This window comes from Lepidothrix coronata, unplaced genomic scaffold, assembly GCF_001604755.1.
Source record: "Lepidothrix coronata isolate B3197 unplaced genomic scaffold, Lepidothrix_coronata-1.0 Scaffold183, whole genome shotgun sequence".
Lineage (NCBI taxonomy): Eukaryota > Metazoa > Chordata > Aves > Passeriformes > Pipridae > Lepidothrix > Lepidothrix coronata.
The window spans coordinates 1,016,911-1,039,746 of NW_016690363.1; the positions used below are offsets into that span (position 1 = coordinate 1,016,911).

General features: G+C 50.0%; 1 protein-coding gene across 3 annotated transcripts in view; it reads right to left on the reverse strand.

Annotated features, from left to right (window-relative positions):
• IGSF3 (immunoglobulin superfamily member 3) overlaps window positions 1–22,836 on the reverse strand; it is a 94,401-nt gene that overhangs the window by 27,300 nt on the left and 44,265 nt on the right. For 2 of the 3 annotated variants that reach the window (XM_017830782.1, XM_017830783.1), the window contains exons 3-5: window positions 6,287–6,697; window positions 5,031–5,420; window positions 2,957–3,358 (exon numbers count right to left, since the gene is read on the reverse strand). In XM_017830782.1, the coding sequence (XP_017686271.1) occupies window positions 2,957–3,358; window positions 5,031–5,420; window positions 6,287–6,697 (1,203 nt within the window). The remainder of the gene's footprint in view (window positions 1–2,956; window positions 3,359–5,030; window positions 5,421–6,286; window positions 6,698–22,836) is intronic. The other variant, XM_017830784.1, reaches the window with a different exon arrangement.

Consider the following 22,836-nt stretch of genomic DNA (forward strand, 5'->3'; position numbering starts at 1 on the left):
CCTGTTCTTCCCACAGCATGGCTTTTGTTCTCTTCCAGATCACGGCTCCAGGACGGCTTTATGCAGTTATCCTCACATGCCTGCCACTCTGCAGGCCAGTCAATACACTTTGACGTGTCTACCCCCAGCACTTTGTTTTGGGGAGTTTAAATCAGCAGTCCTTTAGAATTTGAAGATAACATCTTCCCAGTTAGTCAACTGCAAGCCAGTCAGGCTTACATTTTGGGTCAGAATATTTCCATTGCTCATTTGTGCCAAGCTGCAGAGAGAAATATTTTCTTCTCTTCCAATCACTTCAGTGTAGCCAGCAGACTTAGTAGCAACTTGTTTTCTTCTGCCAACATCCCCAAGAAGCGCTCCCTTCCTGGGAAGGTCTGTGAGGTGTCCCACACGGGCTGACAGTTCTCCTGCCTCTCCCTGCAGTGCTGACCATGCCAGCCCCCAGCACAGCCTCTGCTGCTTGGGGAGACCCCAGACAGTGCCCAGTAGGAACAGGAACATTTTCTCATCAGCACATGCAGTATCTGCACACTTTCAGCAAGTGCCTCTGCAACCCCACGGTGTCACTGTGCCAGAGCTCCAGGACATGTAATTACTGAGAAAACAGGTCAATCTTCGGGATTAAAACCTCTCGCAACATGTTCAGTGATCCTCCAGGAGAGGAGAGTGAGACCCAGGCTGTCTCCCCTGCAGGACTGCTCTGCATCATGCCCATGTAAGCCCTTACTTTCGGACCCTCCTGCCCCAGCACGTGTGTTACCAGGCCCAGCTCAGAGCACCACTGAGCCATCGATGGCCCCAGAAAACACACCTAATTTCACCAAGACCAGCTGACTTCGACAAGTGTAGCCACCAGCTGGCCTGGGCAAGGAAGCTTCATGGAGAGACTTTCACACAACTGCTGTGTGAAAGCCAAGTGTGTTTCTCAGGACCTCAATTCCACCAACACAGTCACGGTTCTTAGGTTAACAGGCAAAGGCCCTTCTTCTTTTGGGAGCTGGTACAAAAGGAGAGAGAGAAGCCACGCATAAAAGTGGGGAGATTTTCTGTAAAACCTCCCTACTACTAGAATACAGCAGTCTCCTGTCCCCTCCTTCTGTGGCTAGCCAGGGACTGAAGGCCCTGCCATGCACTCCAGATCCTCAAAAGTTCAGGGACATCTACTCTCATCCGACAGCACATCTCTCTTCTGGCTATTGCTTCTGAGCCACCCCGTAGACAGATTTATGGGTTTGAACAGCATCTGTGCTGGTTCAGCTAAAGAGTTTCTTACCCTGGCAGACTGGCAAACGATTAGACCTTAACTTGAAATGTGAGTGTCACTGAATTTACTGCATTTTTTTTCAACTAGCAATTTCTGAAGCCATAAACCTCTCCTGCTCTTTCTTAGCACCTTCCATTTGAGTATCTCAGGACATTATGCTCTCTCAAAAACAGTATGCTTAACAAAAAATATGGGATTCAGTAACAATGAAACAATACTTGGTAGTTTCTCTATTATATTTTACGAGCTACTTTAGCTTTCCTAGTTACAGAAAGGGACCTAGGAACTTCTTTGGACTTGATAGAACATGCTCAACAGCCGGTGATTTCTTCGGGATGAGGAGTGGAGGATGAGGGACCTTTCCATCACATCTTCTGGAACTGCTGTGCAATTCTGAGCATCTTAAATTTTAATAAGAGTAAAAACGTCACATTTTAAAATCTCAGTACTTAATCTCAACACTGCTGCAGGTGGCAGAGTAAAGAGAAGGGCTGATACTTGGGACTTGTAGAGGGCCAAATGCTGCTGACCTCATGAGGAAGATACTATTGAAACCAGATAAGAATTTGCCTGTTGTTCTTTACAAATGAACATCCCTACTTGCTTTTGGAATCTATACAGAAAAGATTTCTAGCTCCAGACAAAACAGCCTCTGAAAGAAGGTCAAAAGTGAAAGGGAGGAAAGGAGGAAAAAAGCAAGATTTTAATCAGAATACAATATAACTTTAAAGTCTGGTCTCATACATCTTGTCAAAGCTTAAGATTAATACTGCAGAGCACCAAAAAACTACACAAAATCCCCAAAAATCCTATCTTGACCTTTTAATAGAGCTCCCAGCATTCTGCAAATCAGTGGCCTCATAGAAGCAGTCATCCCTTCTTCAGCCTCCTGAAAATCACTTTGGGAACTAGTCCAGCACTTAATATAGCAAGGCCGGAGCAGGACCAAAGTAATTCACCATCCACTCAAAATCCCTACTGCCCTACCTGCCCTCTCCTAAACTGATGTAGTTTCACTGCATTTGAAATGGAGGAGACCCTTGGCAGAGCAGAGCCCCAGCTGCAATGATTCCAGGCACTAGTTCACCTTGGTCACGGACAACGTTGCAGTTCTGGACCAGCAGCTCAGTGCTTCCTTGCAGAGGCAGTGAGGACCATTCCTGACTCAGGCTTTCTGAAGGCTTCTGGTGCTGTCACAGATGCTCACCATTTCTGGTGTCTGGGCCAACAGACACCCAGCATTTTCCTCTCCTGGTCTGGAGAGCAGAGGTAAGGTCTACCCATGGCAGGCAAGGAGGCTTCGATGCCCACAGGCTGCCAGTGGAGCACCACCACCATAGGCCGGCTCCAATGCTGGGGGGATGTGACATGGGACTGGAAGCCTCTCCCCTCCGAAGGACCCTGGAAGCGCTGTCCCTCTCCTTAGCCACCCTCTGCTTTGCTCCTGCCAGCCACAGCCACCCCTGAGACTCTGCCCCCACACGCAACGGTGCACACAGACGTTTTGCACACAGACGTTTTGCACGCAGACGTTTTGCACCAACCTACCAGGAGCTGGGCACCTCCATTCTGCTGCCAAGCAAGGGCAAGCGTGCCGAGAGCAGCCCCAGTTATTTGCAGGTGACCTTCTGTGGGACAGCCAGGCACAGGGGGGAGCACGGCCCCGCGGCCCCCCGTGCCTCAAGTACTCACCCAGAGCAGTTATGGACACCGGGGTGCCCGCGTGCCGCTCCCCAACCATCTGCCACTCCCCATCCACCGTCCGCGTCCACTCGGCCACCCGGCACTCATAGTGGCCCTCGTCCGCCTTGACGCTGTTGAAGATCTCCAGGGTGAAGGAGCCGGGCCGGACCTGCTCCACCTGGATGCCCCCGTAGCTGCTGCGCTCAGCGTACGAGGGGCCGGGGTGCAGGGTGCCCTCCCGATCCAGACGCACGATTTCGCTGCGCCGGTTCAGCTTGTCCACCAGCTGCCAGGTGACGGAGAGGCGGCTCTGGGGCCCGAAGCCCGAGCGCACGTTGCAGCCAAAGCGCAGGCTCTCTCCTTCCAAGACATTGCTGGCGTTGTTGATAATCTCCAAGGAGATGCTGGTCTCTAAGGAGAGAAACGCATACACACACAGGGGAGATGACACACACTCGCCACTTCTCGGGCTGCAAGAAGGACGCTGCTGGCCAGAGACGCTTTCCACCAGGCGCAGGAGACTGCCCACACATTTGGGTCCAGGCACGTTTTAACCTCATGCCACATTTTAACCACATCCAAAACCAGCCTGTGGGCAGCGAGCTGCTCCTGGTGACTTGCACACTCAAAGCAGACGTAGGCCAAAGCTGGGAGCCTGCGGCTCATGAGACATTGCCGTGTCTTCTGGTCACAGGTCCGGGACGGGATCTCAGCAAAACTTGAGGGAATTTCTGTTGCTACAATATGCACTGCATGCAACTGGCTCTTCCCAAAAAAAAAAGCTTTCAGCTCTCTGGGGTTTTCAATTCATGTCACCCTGGTCACCATCTTGCTACATCCGTTCCTGTAACACCTTTTGGGAGAAGGTCTCCCAAAATCCCACAGCTAGTGACACTGCTGGTAGCTATCACTGTTTGGTAACATTAAAAAAAAAAATCTGGTATCCTGAGCTTCCCAGAGATGCAGAGGCTTTATGGCTGTTTTTGAGAGACAGTGAGTGCTGGTTACTCCTGCTGTCTTCCGTTGGAGTTTTGGACACTTAGCACCCTTGAAAAATCATCACATTTTTTCCTAGAGCTGGTGATTTATCAAATGGCAAGAATGAAGCCTGTCTGAAAGATGGCTGTGCATAGAAGCACTACATTTTAGACACTTGTCAAGTGCAAGATTTCTAGCTAGAGTAATTTTCAAAGCCAAACAAATGAGACCAAATATCAGTAGGAGAGGAGAGAAACAGAATTTCTCTTGGAGAAATGAGGAAGGGGGGAAAAAAGCTAGAGGAAAGGGCTGCATTTCCTTACAAACCTAAGAGATAGGAGACAAACATGGCACAAAATCCTCTTTCAGCTACCCTCTGTTTGGCCAAAGCCCCCTGTCAGGGTAGCCTGGGCAACACGTGCATGGTTCATCATGCCATGGCTACCTGAATCTCAGAGAGCAAAACAAGGAATGAGTCAGTGGACCCTCTCCTCTTGATCCTGTTATTTCTGTGTTTATCATGTTTGTCTGACAAACACAAAAAGCATTCAGGCGAGACTCCAGCAGCTTGTTTTCATCAGAGCTGGATGACACACGGTGACCAGTACAGAGCTCCATGCAAAGAGTATTGGGGCTCAAGGAGCACACAAACCCTGGTTTCTCCCAGTACAGCTGTCTTGCCAGACAGCTGAACAGCCGCCACCGAACAGCCTGCAGGAACCCAGGATTAGGATTATCAGGATAAACCAAGGCCAAGTCAGTCTCCCCACTAGACCTGCTGAATACTTTAGAGCACCTTTACTCTCTGTTGAGTAAGGTGAGGAGAGAGGTGTGAGGAGCAAGTCAGAGGCTGTCACATGTACCTTCAGCTCAAGGACAAAACTGACAGCTTGGTGGGGGCGTGATTCCCCACCTATGAACCTGACACACAATCCCTCCTTTCCATACCCTCCCCAACAACAAAAATAAATCTTGCCAGTTGGGATTCCAAGCCTCCACAGCACGCAAACTCTGATCCTCCCTCTCCCCCACACAACACAGCTTCCCCAGCTGGCTGCCCAGGACAGCACAGTCCCCAGGAGGGGATGGGCACGTCTCTACTTACTGAGCGGCATGACAGTGATGGGGATGTTCTTTGGCCGCTTGCTCTCCTTGTCGATGAAGTCCCCTGTCACGGTCTTCTCCCGCTCGGTCACCCGGCAGTTGTACTTGCCGCTGTCCTCGAGGCGGAGGCGGTAGATCTTCAGCACAAAAACGTTGTCGCTCTCCTTGGCCACCTTGAGCTGCCCCAGGGCTTCGCGCTGGGCAAACTCGTTGTTGAGCACCGGCACGGCGTTGGGCCCCAGGCTGGCGATGAGGGAGCTGTTGAAGGCCCAGGAGATGGAGAAGTAGCGGTCGGGGACGTTCTGAGCCTCCAGGATGCAGCGGAATTCCACCGGCTCCCCCACAATGTACATCCGCTTCTCCGTCTCCAGCCGGACGCTGAACTCCTTATCTGGGGAGAGACATCTGATGCATCAGCACAGCAAAGCCCATGAGGAGAGCCAGCACACCTCACGTGACGTGTTTACAACTTGCTACTCCCTCCATGGCCAACATCCCCTGGATGTGCATATCCATAGGTGAAAGGGTTTAGGGACTTGCTTTTGCTGTGAGAGGCCAGATGGGCCATTGCTGTCAGAGAGACAGCTTCCTGCCCAGCAAGCAAAGAGCTGCGAGGCTTCCTCAGTCACAACCCTTCCCTCCAGCCTCTCCTCCTGGGAGCAGCTCTGATGTGACAGCAGCATTCAGCAGCACTGTGGAATATGACCTGGAGCCTAGTCCTAAATCACACCCTGCTCAGCTAGAGTCAAGAGGCAGAGCCTTTGGGGATATCACAGAGGAAGAAAGAGCTCAGTCGGATCTTCAGATCCTTAGCAGGAACTGTGCTGTGGGCTAGAAGGATTTTAACTTGCAAAACGGACCTTGTGCAATACAGAAGTGCCTGCTGAAAAGTTTTAGTTTTATTTTCTGCTGTGTCACTCTTACCTCTTCACTTACCAAAATTCTCACTGTCTGTGCTAGCACCAAGTGCTTAAGGCAAATGTTTTAGCTTCTGTGTCAGCCCCAGATGGCTGACCACACCAGGAGACACCCAGGCTACCCAAGCCCCCAAATTCAAATTGCTCTTTGCCGACATTTGCCATGCCCACAGGCAGTGCTCGGGCCCTCCTTTGCCCTGCTGCACCCAGCCAGCAGCCTCGCAAGTGGGGCACGTGGCAAAGCAAGAAGCCAAACCCCAGTCACCTAACAAGGCACAGCCCCTTTTTCCACCTCCTCCCACCGCCCAGCCCAGTGAGAAGAGGCCGAGGAGACACTGACCAGTGGCTTGCACGTTGACGATGGCGCCCTGGGAACGCTTGCGGGTCATGGCGTACCAAGAATCATCCGGGTCCTGGATCCACTCCGCCGCCTCGCAGTAAAACTCTCCCTGATCTGACGGGTGGAGGTTGTAGATGGTGAGCTTTGAGGTGGTCTCCCCAACTTTGTCCAGGCGAACGTCCCCCGTGGCCTGTCGCTGGGCGTAGGCGCTGCCGGCCCGCAGGACGAAGTCGCGGCTGAGGGAGATGACCTCCACGGGCGCCTCGCTGCCCCGCTGCCGGTACCAGGCGATGGAGACGTGGCTGTGCTGGACTGTGCTCTTGGACACCTCGCACTTCAGCTCCAGGGAGTCGTGCTCCACTTTGTTCAGTGTCTGCGGGACCGCCGTCACTCGCAGCGAGTCGGGGATCACTGCAGCCAAGGGGGACAGGGAAACACAGCCCCAGAGTCAGCAATGCCAAAATGCTGAGTCTAAAGCCCAGACACACTAAAAGAGAGCTGGGGTTTCTTTTTACAGTGGCAATTAATCATTATGTATTAGCAAGGCCCCGTTAACTCAAATCTAGCCCCTAAAAAGAGGGGAATCGCCCCAAAAGCCGTTAGCTGGGAAAGGCCACGTCCTGCTGCACGTACTCCAGTGCAGTGCTCAAATTCCTGCTCAGTAGGCCCCAGTAATGGAACAGTTTTCCATCACGCTACAGAGCAGCACAGCTTAATATATCCACTTCCCATTGAGGCATTTTGTCACGAGCAGCCTCCCCTTCATCATGTGCCCCCCCCTCTTGCCCACATCCTTCAGCCTGTTCTTAGCCCTGGAATGGTCTTTGCCCCTCATCACTGGTGGGGCCAAGCTGAACATACTCAGTTCCTTTAATCTTCCCTCATAAAAAAGTCAGGAGATCCAACTCTCCTCTCCTTTGTTTATATCACTTCATCTTTTAATGACCCCCTCAGGCCAAACGAAGGGGTTTCTGCATTCAGAGGGAACTGGCTCCTCTGAGGGCAGCAATGCAATTGCATCCTGACCAATGCCTGCTCCCTGGACACAGCTATGTCGAGGCACCTGGTAATAAAACTGCTGGCTACTTTTCCAGTTGATTAACCAGAGGAAAGGAAGTCCAGCTGCTAAAATCAGGATGAAAAAAAAAAAAACTGCAGCCCCTCGACCTTGCTTGATTTTAGCAAGAGGCTCTTCTGCCACCAGATGATAAGACTTAATTTTTATAAAGAAGCCTTTCTAGACTTTGCTGTCTCAAGAAACATCATGTGGTAAGAAAGAAGAATGTAAACCTTCTCCCCAGCTCTGCAGACGAGGCAGTGTTAGCAAGCCTGTTAATGCCCACGGTTTTGCCACGTACCAGTGGAATATAATTAACATATCTCAGTTCAGTTTCATTGACAGCACTGGGTGGTTTGACAAAATTAGCTGAGCTGCCAGAAGCTGCATCTGTTTCATTCAGGCACTGCTACAGAAAGCAATGAGCTGTAGTGAAGACAACCACTGGGATTATTTATGGCAGAAAAGTCAAAAACGGGAGAGAGGAAAGAAAAAAGGCATGAGTTGGGAGTAAACGAGAGGGAAATCTTCTCATATCCAGCCTGGATGGGAGGATTTGTTTTTACCACATACTGACTACCCGGGTTACTGCCCCTGTCAGGGAAAGTAACCTTTGTAAGGCTGTTCACATCACAGGCTATTGCCTCTGTCCCGCTGGCCACATCCCCTACTCCCTTCCCCTCATCTTTCCTGCTGGAGCTCCTATCCCCTGCTCCCTGGTGAGACCATGGCCAGGATCCTGCTTGCTTCACCTTTCCCCCTTCCCCTGACTCCCAAGCCAGTGGTGACAGCAGCAACTAACCTTGCCAGTTCACACTGCCTGCACAATAAGCTTTAAACTTCTCATTTCAAACCTCACTGAATAATTTCCAGAGCTGCACAGCTCCTTTCTCTTTGCCCTCCAGCCATGAGCTCCTACAACTTTCCTTATGTTATTTAAATAAATTAAACCTGATCATCATCTTGCTGAAGTGACTTTCCCGCTGAGATGCTTTTGAAGGCAGAGCTCCCCGCTACAGCAGCCTCCGCGCAACAGCTTGTGAGGTGAAAGCGGGTATCTGTGAAGAAAGTGTGCCTGCTCTCCTTCCCCCAGTCTGAGAGCCCTGTGCACCCCACCAGTTCCCCATGTGCCCCCCAGCCTTGCTCAGCAGCAGAGCTGCTCTCTGGGGAAGCACAAGGCAGAAAGCAGAGGATCCCGGGAACCTGCCTGGCTATGTGGGACATGCTCGAGTAGGGGCCAGGCACTTGGCTTGCCAGACGTGGAGCTGCCCATCCCTGGGAGTAATGCTGGGAAGCCTGTCTGAAGGCTGGGCCGTTCCCTGAGCAGGTTGGAGGTTGGCATGGGTGTCATTTTGCCAGCTGGAACCATGACTTTGTATTTCCAGGTCATAACCCGGCTGGAGGGTTAGCACCTTTTGTACAACACAGGCAAGTTATTGCAAATTGCACTCGTGGAGAAGAATCAGGAGGTGTCAGCGTGCATTAAAGGTGTAATTTAACTGTGGGAATGCCTGACACACTGTGCTGCATTCTTCCTGCTCTTTTGGTTACAAGAGTCAATCAAGATCCTCCCAGTTAGAGGAGTCTGTAGGAGCTTTTGGGTTGCACACAGCCTGGAGGCCGTGGTCTTAAATCAGCCTGGCAAGAACACACGTTCAGTCAGTGTCACCTTCTTAACCAGGAGGACTAGAGACCTGCTGGCTAAATGAAAACCCATTTTCCAAAGGATCAGATGATCAGGGAGAGACAAGCCAGAGTCCTGAGGAGGGAAGGCTCTGTGCTTCACACCACCACCCTCACGCTTGGCCAGTGACGCACTAACGACTGTTTTATTTACACTGCAAGATGTGGCTCTGGTAGCAGGTTTGGGGAGGGGGGAAGTTGGCAGGAGAAAGGGGAAAATGCTGTTTTCCAAGCAGGTTACAGCTCATTTCAGAAGCCAAATGAGCATTTCATTCTGAGTGCTGCAGAGCACTGGGGACTCCCACAGCAGGGACACAGGTCTGCTGAGACCCACACACCACCCCATGGCACAGACCCCACTGGCCTGCACCAACAAGAGGGCCACAGGCACAGCATAGCCCATCAGGCTGGAACAGACCACAGCTGGAAGTCACAGAGAGGGAAGCAAGCAGGGAACACTGCAAAGATGCTCACTAGGATGGGACACAGCAAGTTCCTTCCAAGCCAGTCGCCCTGTTTAGGCTTCAGAGACACCAGTCTGCATATCAAGACACGAGTAACTTTGCATGGTGCTCACCTGGGAGCCCTGGCTCTGCTGCCAGCCATCACACTGCTGAGCTGCCCACACATTTATCCTGCAGCCACCTGCCACAGAAGGACCAGGTTTTCTGGGGACATTCTGCAAGCTGAGCTTCATTTGAAAGCAAGCTGGTAAGCTTAGATGAGAGTCACTTCACTGTGTGAAGGGGAGCAGAGCCATCTGAGTCATAGCTGCAGGACATATCCTCTTGCCCACTCTTTCTCACCCAGCTCCTGCCTGTTTCTCTCCCCTCTTGTCAAGGTGCCACCCAGGCAGCCTGCTCTGCACTTCCCCTGCATCCAGCCTTGCTTCCTCCTTGTCCTCCAACACAAGTCCATCCCTGCAGCTGTCAGGACCCTTCAGAGGCGTCAGAAGAACTCTGTTCTCTCCAGCACCAGTGTTAGATTTGGCAGCAAGTGACTGGACAAGGAGATGAGTGACTGAAAAGTAATCTCTGGGAGCAAACCTATTGTACTACCACCATCCCAGATCCAGTCACAGCTGACAGGTTTGAGCTTGTACTTACAACACTGAAGAACAAGAAATACAGCATGTCCTATTAGTCCCCAAGCCACAGGTCACTGCAGAGGGCACTGGGATAGACACTCGGTGCTGGGTGGGCTGCTAAGCACAGGGTGCTCACAAACCACTGCCAAGTTTTGAAAGCTCCTGAAATATTAAATATAAATATTTCCACTAGAGGGTGTCAGGGACCCAGCCAGGGAGAGTCCCAGGGCCCAGCTGCCAGGACAAGGAGTGGGGAGCCTGGAGATGCTCCCCTCTCGCCAAGGCATCCCTCCTCAGGAAGGCTGCACACCCAGTTCCAGCCAAACCCACCTCAAATGCACACACTTCACAGTCAAGGAGCACTTGGTGAGCTATTTATGGCTATTAACTTTAGGACAAGGAGGTGGCTTACAGTCTCCCAAAACACAGGCAGGGAACAGACTGGAGTTCCCAGGTGCAGACCTTTCCTCCGAGCCCCAGGACCAGCTCCATTTCCAGCAGCTCCCGGTGCCATGCTGAACTCTGCCCACAAAGACAAAGATGATCCAGGCATCTCCCTTTTCCCTGGGCTGGCTCTGGCTCAGCCTTGGGTATCCAGAATCACAACCAGCTCCAAGGGGTAGGCTATCAAAGCTTCTATGAGCCAGACACAAACAAGAGCGCTACCAGCATCTCATGTAGTCCCAGGCAAGGCAGCAAACCTGCCTGAGGTGCCATTTCCTTGCTAAGTGATGCAGGGGGAGCATCAGGCTGGGAGCCAGAGGCTCTCCTGCTCAAGCTGGTAAAACAGTGCTGTGAAAAATCACTTAGCACCGTGGTAGGTTTACACTGCAGGCTCCTCAGGAGTAAAACAACTTAGACAGGCTATCCAATACAGCTAGACCATCTCAGGGCCACTCCAGGACATGCAAAACCCACCAATCTCTTCTTCCCTTGGATTTTGTTATAGCTTTTAGTCACTGATACACTTTTGAGACAGTCTATGGTGCTACCCTGTGTCCTCACTTGCAAACTTCATGCTACCTGGACAGAGCTAAGCTTACCAAAATCAAGCATGAATTATTTAGGAAGAACAAATACATGTTTTCCCCACTCCTAAGCAGCTGCTTCTGGCTAAAAAATACCTCTCTGGATTTTGCAGGGAATTAGTGCAAGAGTTATGTTTCCATCTGCCCCACAATGTGTTGTCCCGCAGGGATCACAGCCCAGCACCACCACCAACCTCCTTCCCAGCCCCTCTGGTTGCATGTGCAAGACAGAAACAAGCTGCTCAAGAGGAACAGCAACGCCAGAGCCACCCTGGGGAACCCAGAGGTGAGCACTGGCATACACCTGATGGGTAACACGGGTGGGAGTGTGAGGCACAGGGACACAGCCTTATGCCATCAGCCTCTGCAATCTTCTAACCCTTCTGTGGCCACCCATGCCAGGGAAGGAGGCAGGGTCTGCCACGGGAACAGCTGGAAGGGATCTGCTGTCTCCCAGTCACTGCAAGCTCTCAGTGAGCCATGCTCCTCACACCCCTCCCCACACCGCTCCTGATTGCCATTCCTCACGGGATCCAGACGTGAGTGCACGAGGGTGGCAGCAGGAAGGGGGTGGGAACAGTATGTAGATTAGCAGTGTAATCCTCTGGAGCTCTCCTGCCTGACAATTAGCTGTACATGCTGATCCATACCTGCTGCAGCACATCAGGCACTGCTCTCCCTCATCAGTCAAGTGCCTTCAGCACGGGGGAAAACACAAACTGTGTTACGCTGCAAAACTGATGAACACCCTCAATGTCACCTTTGTAAGAGGAAAAAATCTGAGCTGATTGTGCCATCTTTAGCTTGTCTAATTTTTTAAGTATCATGTAGAGATTCACAGGTGGCTGCAGGCACAGCAAAGCTTTTTTACTTTTAAGTTTCCCCCACTGCCCATGGTCCTACCGGAGACCAGAATTTGAGGAGGCAAACCTACCACCCCAAAAGGTGCTTTCACTGTGACTGAGGGTGTGGGGTCTCTATGCAAAACTTTACCTCTTCTCTTCTTTGCCCACCAATATATAGCCACAGGCTCGCGGTACCATGGGGAAAAGCAAGTGTTAATAGTCTGGTTGTCTGGGGATTACTTTCCCTCAGTAAAGCCCCATCTGTGCCAAAAAATAAGGATGGTTAAAGGCAGGTTTAAATGAAAGGTACATAAAAGACTACTAATTAGTTAAGAAAACCAAAAAAGAAGGAACACGCTTTCCTGAAATACTGAATTTCCTTCAAGTTCCTGAAGGGGTGAGCAGAACTTCTGCTGTGGTCTAAAGAAAAGCAATCAAAATATACTTTTGATCTTCACAGAAATATTTAAGCCTTATTTTAAATGAGAGGTTTAACTATGAAGTCCCTTTCAGTTGCTGCACACTCAGGAAATGCAAGGTGAAGCACTGAACTTGCTCGCATTTGTATCACTGCAGCATTCTGTGGCAAGAGCAAGAAAAAACAGAATAAAATAAAATAACACATTCCCAGTTTGTGTGCAGCTTTCTAAATTAAGGGCAATTTGCTACTGATTCAGCTACTGGCAGAGGACAAGAGGGGAGCTGAAGAGTTAAGTGAGACAGCATGGCAGTTGTTTCACAGCAGTAGTAATAAATCCTCCAATTACAATAGTATCCTTGTTGGTACACTAACGACTGGCTGGAATGATTATGCCAATAGAAATGCGTCTCCCAACGCAACCGGGGAGTTCAAGCAGCCAGCGAGAAAGGGCACAGGAAAAAAAAAACCCAGAAGTAACTAATGTAGGAGAAAGGGGAAATGAGAATCAGACAGAAGATGCAAGAACTGGAAATTAGGTCAGCTTTCCGACTCAGGGCCTGAAGTTCCCGCGCTTGCTGTGGGCTCCGTTAGTCACGCACCCAGCCTACCCACTGGAGGATGTGGCTATGCTCCCTCCCAGGCAGGGGCAGAGGATCCCACTGCTCAACCTGCTCTGTCTCCACCATGTGCCTTGCAACAGGAGCTTCCCAGCCAAAGCTGCACACACGAGGTGTCTCAGACCCCCCCAGTCGGATGTTGCAGGTGGAAGCCAGTGCGCCCATCCAGGGCACGTGGGACAGCGATGCTCTCCTGCAGCTTCCCCTGCCCCCGCACCATGAACCCACAGGGGCTGGCAGCAGGTGCCCCATGACCCCAGCAGCAACCCCCTCCCTGTGTGCCCAGGCTCAGCCCCAGCTCCTCCTTCTCCTTGATGGACCCCGGGGAGTTGAGGATTTCCCAACTGCCTGTGAGTGCTTCAGCTCCAGGAGAAAGGACACCTGCCCCCACGCTTTCCCCCCGGGCTTTACTCTGGTGCTCCAGCCCTGCCAGCACAGCATGGTTTAGATGATTTCCCTGAGCCTTCTCCTGCCTAGCGAGCGGTGGGTGCTCCTCCCAAAAAGCTGGTCCCCTTCCCTTGACTGCTTTGGGTGCAGAGTGGCAGATGCTGGGAGCACACTCACAGCCGCTGCCCCTGCCCTCAACTAAAACCACTCTGGGGAACAGCAGAAGGCAGGCTCCTGCTAACAAGCTCCTCCCTCTATCCACCCATGTCCCAAAGCATCCCAAGGAGCATCTGGTTATTAGGACAGCTAATTTAGGTGGAGAAGTTCAAGTGACCTCATTAAAACTGGAAAAAAAAAAAAGAGGAGAAACCAGAAAGGGGTGGTAAGAGGACAAGGTGGCACCCAGCAGTGAGAGTCATCATTTGTTCATTAAGCAAAAATTATCCCGAGCATCGGTGGAGCAAACCCTGACAACAGGCAGCCCAACGGGTAGAGACACTAGAGAAGGAGAGGTGGCCAAACAGCACAGTGAGCCAGCCAGGTGTGTGGCAGAGGCAGAGAACACAGGCTTCACATCTGCCTCCATCTCCCAGCCATGGCAGAGAGGAAAACCTCTCCTTCTTTGCACATGCATACCTTTTTTTTTTTTTTTTTGCAACCCTGCTTGGCAAGGCAGATATTCCCTGTAGGAACAGTGCAAACCAGCCTGCAAGTAAAAAATAGGCTCAAGGAGGTGGCGGCAGAGATGACACCCAAAAGGACAGGCATTTTTCCTCCTCTGCAACAGGGAAACTTGTGCTTGGTGACAGGCTGGATGTCCCTACTCTGCCACCTGAGAGGACATGGTTCCTGGATGGGCTCTGTGGTCACAGCACACCCATTCAGCAGGCTGGCACTCCAGACAGACCTGGACAAGATCCAGGCACTGCCCCACTCCCAGAGCTCTGCTGAAGGCGATGTTCCTACACTGGCCTCTGCCTCGTGTGACCCTGGCCCTGGGATCCCCCCGTGCCCCGGCTGCATTGCTCAGTGTCACCTGGCCAGGTTGCCAGCCCAGCCCAACACTGCCAGGCACCTCACAGGCCCCTCTGAAACAGAGCCCAGAGGAGACACCCAGGCAGGGCAGCAGCGGGGTGCAGCCCACCGTGCACCACACTGACCACTCACCTGTAGAGGCAATAACCTCCAGCAGCAAGCCAAGGTGAGTCAGTTCACAAATCCCTCCTCTGCCTCCCTCCCTCTCCTACAGTCTCACCTCTGTGAGGGTTTAGCTCTCCCACTGATCCTGAGCACCAGCAGCGAGCTACCACAGCTTAAGGCAAGCCTAAGCCGCTGCAAACACGGAGACAGAGCGCATCACCACGCACCTCTTCCACCAAGGGTTAAGCTGATGTGTTTTCCTTAACAGCACTAGTGAGCTGAGAGCAGGGATGTGAGAATCTGCTGCGGCTTAAACCAGCACAGGGCAACCTGCTAAGCCACAGCCTCCTGGAGCCCAAAGGACAGCCAGGGAAAGTAAAGAAAAAAAACACAAAAACCCCAGGAAACATGGAGCTGACACAGCCCAGGCTCCTCTGAAGCTGTGCATGCACCACTGTCTTAAAGTTTTACACCTCTGAAGCCGAAGTTAAGAAATGACAGAAAGTCGGAGGCTTAGAAAATCCTCTTTTCTCCAATTTTTTTTGAAAGCCTGATTTCATTCCACCCAGCGCACTCAGGCAGGCAATACTAACAGCAGCACAGGGAGAGTCGTGTAGTGTTATTTCAAAATGCATCTCAGGCCACATTCCTCCTGGACTATAATAACATTTGTGGTGCTCCATAGTCAGGTAAGTCGCCCTTCTCAAAAATCAATCTTCAAGGAGGATTCATTCTCCTTTACTTCAGCTATACAAGTAACACCAGGAGATAAGAGTGCAAGAGCTGCTTTCAGAGATTAGTGCCCCCACTTCAACAGCTCAGCAGAGATCACACAGGAGGTCAAAGTGTGCACGTGAGAGCTGTTTTTCCTTCATTTATGCAATAATGAAGGTTTTGAGACCCTCGAGTGACTGTCTCCCATCTGCTTTTGAGGGTCTAAGCTGTTCTTAGAGCTGCAAAGCCCAGGACGAGAACTTCCAATATCCCATTCTCACTCACTCAAAATGTCCCAATGGCTCCTTAGGCTCAGCAGCAATGATTTATTTTTGCCTCTGGGGCAAGACAAAACAGACCAAGACACACTTGGGAGATGATTTTTGCTAGCAGCAGTTCTTAAACTAATGACTCTAAAGGCTCCCAAACCAATCCTCAGTCCATCCCCTCCAAAACCCAGTTTTCCTGCTGAATGTGCAACAACGGAGCGCTTCAACCCTCACAAGGGAAGTACCAAAGGAAGCACAGAACTAGGCTTTATTCTCTATTACAGTCCAACTTTCTGTTCAGCCCAGAGTTTAAGTTTCCATGGGTCTTAAGTTGCCACGGAAAGACAGAGTGAAAACACTGGCAATCCTGATGCACAGACAAGGAAGGAGAGAATCGCATCCTTCACATGCAGATTACCAAGACACACAGGGTAGCTAACGAGTAGATGAGAAAAAGTTTTGAAACCTAAGAACGAAAGAATCCCCCAAGCAAACTAAGACAGTGAAAATCTTTTCTTTGTCTATCAGTCCTGTTTAAAGTATGGAAACTCCTCATAACACATTATACATCCTCACCAGACAATAACCATCTAGTGAGCCACAAAGTCAGCATGAGCTGGAGGGCTTTCTGGAAGCCAGAATGAAGGGTGGTGGCTCTTTTGCACATTTCCAAGCTACCTTCCTCCAACAAGGTTTTGGCAGCTCAGAACAGTTATTCTGAAGCTGGCACTCTCACGATGAATGAAAGGCACAGTCTGGCTCTTGTAGGATGGAGTCCAAGTTCCCCAGCCACGAGGACCACCTGCTCTCCTCCTGCACTAGAGACTGAGGAAAGCAGAATTAAGATGAGTAAAGCAAATTCAGTCAAACAGTTGGCAGACTTCTTCCATCTGGTCAAGGTAATATAGATAAAACCAGGTAACATCCACTTCTGCAAATCTGTTTTCATGATGAGAGTTCTTCTACTGTACTTTTGCAATTTTGCCTCTCACACACATGGCTATGGTCATCTCTCCTATCCAAGCTCCGTGCTTCTTCTGGTTCAGGTGCTGGTAATTTGGGGGAGAGAGGATAAGTAGAAGGGAGGTGAAATGTTGTGATTTAAAGGGCTTTTGAGACTGTGCAAAAAGGTGTTCTCTTGCTCCCATGTAGCAATCAGCTAAGTCTGGAAAAGCTAGTCTGGCACTCACAAATAGCTGACTTTTGACATAAGAATGCCTGGCATCACCTCTTACTGAAATCTTTTAATAAATGTATTTATTTTTATATGCATTGATCCGAGAATTTCAAAGCACACTATACCCTCCCTTTCTCCCCCTTCTCCCATTCCACTTCCTCTCAGATTTCTGTGAACCTCTCTCGTTATCACCCCAATGAGAGATGGCCAACACCAAGTTGCTCTCCCTGCAAAAAGGCACTGTCACTGTCTGCAAGGCTCAAACAGCATTCCCACACACTAGAAGGGGACACCACTTTTCCCTACAAACTGTGCTCTATTTGAAGGAGATGAGGAAGAAGACAAGGTGTGTCAAGTCAGTGAGAAGAGCTGTGAACAGGACCAGCTGATGGAAATAATGACAGCTTTCTGTCATGACATTCTGCACTGCCTTGGTAAGGTATTGAGAAGAAAGACTCTTGTTCCCCCAGGTAGGTCTCCTAGGGCACAGTGCTCCAAGTTTTCCAAGATACCCCAAATCCTTTGCAGGAGCCTGCAGGCGTTTAAAAATAAGCATTCAGGAAACAAATCTCACACTAAAATAAGGAGAAGGTGCTTTTGGTGCAACTTTGGTGCAACTCCAAGGCACATACTGGATCAAAGCAGTGCATTAAGAAACCCGCTCAAAACAGTAAAGTCACGAAATAAACTAGTAAATAGGAAGTTTCCATGGTGTCTCCAGCGCAGGATCAATAGCAGTGACTCCTGCAGAACCCAGGACTTTATTTTTAGAGCTTCCAGCCTTCTACTGGTGCAGCCTCTGAGTGAGAGCCAAGCGCAGTTGACACGCTGCTGTCCCCAGGTCTACAGACAGCTCCTGTTTGCCCAGTCCAAGCTTGTTTCACCACTGTACCCGAGTGCAGAAGGCTCTGCAAGCTGTCAACTTCCCACCTGCTGCTCACTGTCCTGTAGGTCAGTGGCAAAATGGGCAGCACAAAGCGTTTCCTTACGCAGCTGCTTCTCAGGAATGCCCTCGGCAGAGGTAGGTCTGGAGCTGTGACTGGCTGAGACGTCCAGGAAGGAATGCCCAGGAACAGCAGCACATACTCTGCTGGTTGGTGTCTGCTCAGCACGCTGAGCGAAGCACAACACAGTGGAAACATCACCAACTCACATCGGCCCGAAAAGACTCCCAAAGCAGGAGGAGGGAGAGGGAATTTCTTCTCTAGTTATGAGAAGAGGGATCTCTAAATGTCCCGGACTCCTGTGAAAGAAAAACGAGGGAGGAAGACAGAAGATAATGCTTTTAAGACTGCTGAAAGACAGGAGTCTTCAGGAGGCTTCTCAGCACCTCAGGATTCTTGGACAGTATCTTCTTGCAGATCTGCCTTTTGTACCAGCCTCTGGCTGGTAAGAGTTTCCAGGCTGACCTGCTCCTACGGATATTTAGGCTTCCAGAGGAGACAACACCACCTGACAATGTGTTTTCCTGTCTCCCACCGAACTGCAGCAAGTGGCTACTGCTTTGAGAGTGGCTAAAGCTCTCAAAGTGAGAGATGGACAGGAGTTTAAGAGTAAGTTTCACAGGTTTCATTAAATAGCTAGAGAAGTAGAGGAGATACCCACCCCAGTAATATTTAACTGTGGGGAACAATGCAATGTTTGGTCAACCCTCAGATACCAAAGAAGTCATGTGGAAGACAACCACAGGGGGTACCACAATCAAGGAAAAGCAGTGACTGCACTTGATTAGATACTTAACAATTTGACCATGAAGCAAAACCCAGAAGAACCCAAGCTTCACCAGTCCTCAGCTCACATTTACTCTCCTTTCTTTTATAAAAATAATCTTCATCAAGGTTAGCAGTGGTATGAGCATTCTATCCTGTCTTAAAACAGGGGACCCACTCATCCAGTCAAACAAAAAAATCACTGAAGGCAGATTCAGGAGCCTTGCTTTGTAGCATAGCTAGGACATGTCCTCCCTCCTTGCTTATCAGTGTTTTGTTCCCTGTAACAAAGCAGGACAGTTTTAAAGGCTAATGTATTTCAGATCACAGCTAAATTCCTATAAACACAACCTTCAAAAAGGAAGAAGAAAAGAGCTTTAGACTGTTCCTTTTTTTTCTGTTACATTAAAATGGCATGAAGGATTTTTTCCCCCTGTTAATTATTCTGCTTTTTTTTTTTTGTTTTCTAAAACCCTTGCTTGAGCACATTAGGTATTCAGGTCTCTTGTGCCCTGGCAGACTCAAGGGACACTGAAGAAGTAGTGGAATCATGACAGCACAGATGGGAGAGAGGAAAAATCAATAAGGGAAGGGACCTTCAGTCAGACTCTTACAGCTCCCAAGTCCTGGCTTGCTCCTATTAATAGGCACACTTGGGAAAGAAATTCCTTGGGAAAGACTCACTACCTGTGGCCTGTTAGCAGAGATGGCCACACCTGAGGCTCCAAACACCTCTTTGAGGCTGGTTCTTTGAAATGCCACCATTTTATAGCAGAACAGATTATACAGCAACACTGTACGCTATTCCCCCAAAATAAATAAGCAGGGGAATGATCTAAAAAAAGAGAAAAATCAAACAGCCTTGCTTAAGAAAAATGTCCATTCTTCTAGCCATCACTGAAAAAAAAAAACAAACCACAACATAAAAGAGACAGAAAGCTATTTCCCCTTAAAATTCATTGCAAGTTTATTTGAGTACTCGATCATCCTCCGACATTCTGGATCTATTAAGGTCTGGTTTATGTCAGAAAAATCCACACAAAGTGATTTCAGTTAAACTAATGCAGCCTCTTATACTTGCCTGTTAAAACAGTTTTGCAGCAGACTCTAATCCACACAGTTCACCTTGTTAATTTAAGGACTTTAAGGGTATGTTGGGGTAATAGGATTGTGGAAGAGACACACAGGCCAAATGCAAAAATTCACTACCTCACAAGTAGCAAGTGAAAAGCCAATTCCTTTCATGCCACCAATGCAAATTCGACCCCCAAGAGTGCCCAAGAACAATATGAGAAAAATGTGAAGATTAAATTCCTAGGAGTCTGACAAATGCTCCTCCTTTATGCACCGAGCTGCTGAGGTGCACACCACCACAATGAGAACATTGGGAACACAGCCTCCCACGGGCTTCCCTTCTGTCTGACTTGGGAGCTCTTTCCTATGGCCCACAAGGTGTTTACACCCTGGAAACACAGGCTGAGAGTAGGTTAAGAGGCAGCTACATCCCCAAAAAACATGCCTCGTTCACTCTTCAGCAAGCAGGGTGCCGTGATCCCTCCCTCCCAAAACCACCAACCACCTCCACTGAAACACATCAAAACAGACCAAAACAGGACAGACAGCCCCCCGCAGCCCAATACTTTTGGGTGGAGAATGGCAGGATTTCACCAAGGTATGATCCAAGTCCCTTTCCTTTGCTGTCTGGTGGGGAGCACCTTGTTGGCTGTGCAGTTCCAGGCAAGCACTGGACTGCTGTCCCTCCAGCCTCCCTGCCCCTGGAACAAAAGCCAGCAGTGCCCTGGGAGAGACTCTGCTTACTGTTGGCAGCAGCAGCTCCTGACATATAGTCCCCCAGGCTGGACTGTAACCTGCAGCCCCAGAGACATGCAAAAGGAGGACAATGTCAGCTTTACGTGCTGAGGAAACTTCACCTCATTGAAAAAATAATTGCAAGGTTTGGGCTATGTTTGTTTTTACAAAGCCCCCAGTACCTGTCACATTATTAGAGCAGATTACAGAGCATCTCTGCTGACATGCTCAATCGTACACACCTGTGAAAACCTCTCATTTTCCTTTTAAATATTTCCCTCCTTCCTGTCTTCTGATTCTTATTATTTTCATTGTTTCTTTGCAGCCTCATTTATCTTCAGATTCAGCCATTTAACTTTTAATAAAAGGCTTCACTGTCTATCCCCTTTCTTCTTCAAAGGCCCTGATTTATTTTTCTGCCTCTTCTTGGTTCCCCCCAGCTTAATTGTTGTTATTATTTTTAACCTTCAGTAGTTTCCTGTGCTTTCTTCTGCATTCTAATCTCTCCCTGCTCCTGTTTTCCCCTCTCTGTACTAAGCCCCTTTCATCCCTCACCTCCCTCTCGCCCCCGGCCAAGCATCCAAATACTCGCGGAGCAAGCGTAACCAAACATAAATATGAAAGGGATCATCCAATTTCAGCAAAACGTTTGCCCCTACCTATTCAAATATTTAAGTTGCAATGACTAAGTCCAAGAAGATCATAAATTTTTTTTTACAGAGCTCTGCAGGTCTTTAATAAGCCTCAGCCTCCACCTCGATGACAGCCAGGGCTGCAGTTGCTGAGCTGTTTCCTATGCATTACAGCAGATTTGCTCCAAGGTAAGGGAGAGACAGGACGCCTGGGCTCGAATTAGAAGCAAGGAGATTTCATTCCCTACTTGCTGGTTTATTGAAATTCCATGCTTCCCTCTCACCTGCTGCTTTGTTATGCTAACCCCTTCCAGCCAGCCGAAGATTTCCAGTCCCTGGTGAAAGGCAAGCAGCAGCAGCACTCCTGTCAAACCCAGGGAATTGTGTCCTGCAGGTCACACTCCCACCACACCTGGGGAACTGCACCCTGCAGCAAGACCCGTGGGTAACACTGCCTCTTGCAGGGCACATCTCTGTCCCATCACCAGACCCTCTCCTCCTAAAGGGAGGCAGACATGGGGGTGTCACTAAAGGCACTCGGTGCCAGGGGACACCGGACGACGGCCACATCTTGTACCACCCGACAAGAAGGGCACGGGGAGCTCCTACTGCCTGAGCAGGGGAGCCAGGGGTGTTCCCAACCCCTCGCACAAAGCACCCATCCGGGTCTTGCACTTCTACTGCACAAAGCCTTGCTATCCCCCCAAACAGCAGGAACAACCCTTCACCCCTGAGGACAAGGAGGAGGAGAGGAAGCCATCTCCTGCTGGTAAGGTACAGCTCCCATCACGTTTCCACCTCCTGAGAAGTGCAAGGGCTCGTGCACCTGGCAGAGCAGGAGGAGTTCAGGGCTGGGCAGCCAGCTGGTGCCCGGGATGCCAGCCACCCCAGCCCAACTCCCCAGAGCCCTGTGCCACACAGTGACGTCTGAGAAGAAAGATTAAGCTCACAGGCAGCTCGAAATGCCCTGGGATAATCACATTCAGGAGCCTCCAGCCCCCTTCACCCACTGTCTGCCTGGGGAAAAACACAGAGGGCACAAAGAGGGCATGTCAAAGACACAGACAAGGAAACCACTTTTGATGTGTAATGGAGCCCTTGCTGGAGAGTCATGCTGCACTTTACAAACATTTCATTAAAAGTAAACCCTCCCGAAGGGAAGGAAATAGCATCTTTCTGTTCCAAAACAGGGAAAACATGCAAAAGCTGAATCGTACATGCCCGTGGGTGAGGCAGTAAGACAGAGCCTATTCTATAAATGCCCACCAAGGAGTTTTGACACAGCACTGCCACAGCACTGGCAGAAATACTGCATTTGCAGAGCAGAACAGAACAAAGTAATCTCCTAACTCTCAACGCCTTCTCTCCGTTTCTAGAGGAGACAGAAGGCTGCTGCAAACTTGTAGTGAAGATTTCACTTGTGTCCAATCTGGGTGGACAAACCGAGCTGAAAAAGAAAACAGAATACATCTATTTTTGTTTTACCAAGATTGTGAATTAATTCCCATACAGTCACTAGGTTTGACACTAGCTGTTTACACCCATGCCCTCAGCCATGGAGATACGCTCAGTAACGTGGAAAGCCTTGGGTGAAGATTTGCTAGAGCAAGCCTACCTCACCCTTCCAGATGCTGCTGCCCCACAGCAGCACCGGAGGGGGCTCCTGCCTGCCCAGCACACACCCCTGCACCACCAGCAAGGACCTCAGGCTCTGCTGGGAAGAAGGTGCATCCCACAGGAAAAGCAGGTCCTGCCAGTACAACCAGCCGGCTGTGAGCTCCACAGAGGGAAAGCTTTTAAAAACACCCCGAATTCCCCAGCATCCCTCCGTCTGCTTTCTCACAGGGCAGACCTCAAACCAGCCTCTTTGCTGGGAGGAGATAAATAAATAAAATAAAATACACCCATGTGTGGGCTCATGCAATTTTAATCAAACTAATGTCTGCAAAAAGGGGGGTAAGAGGGGTGGGGGGCA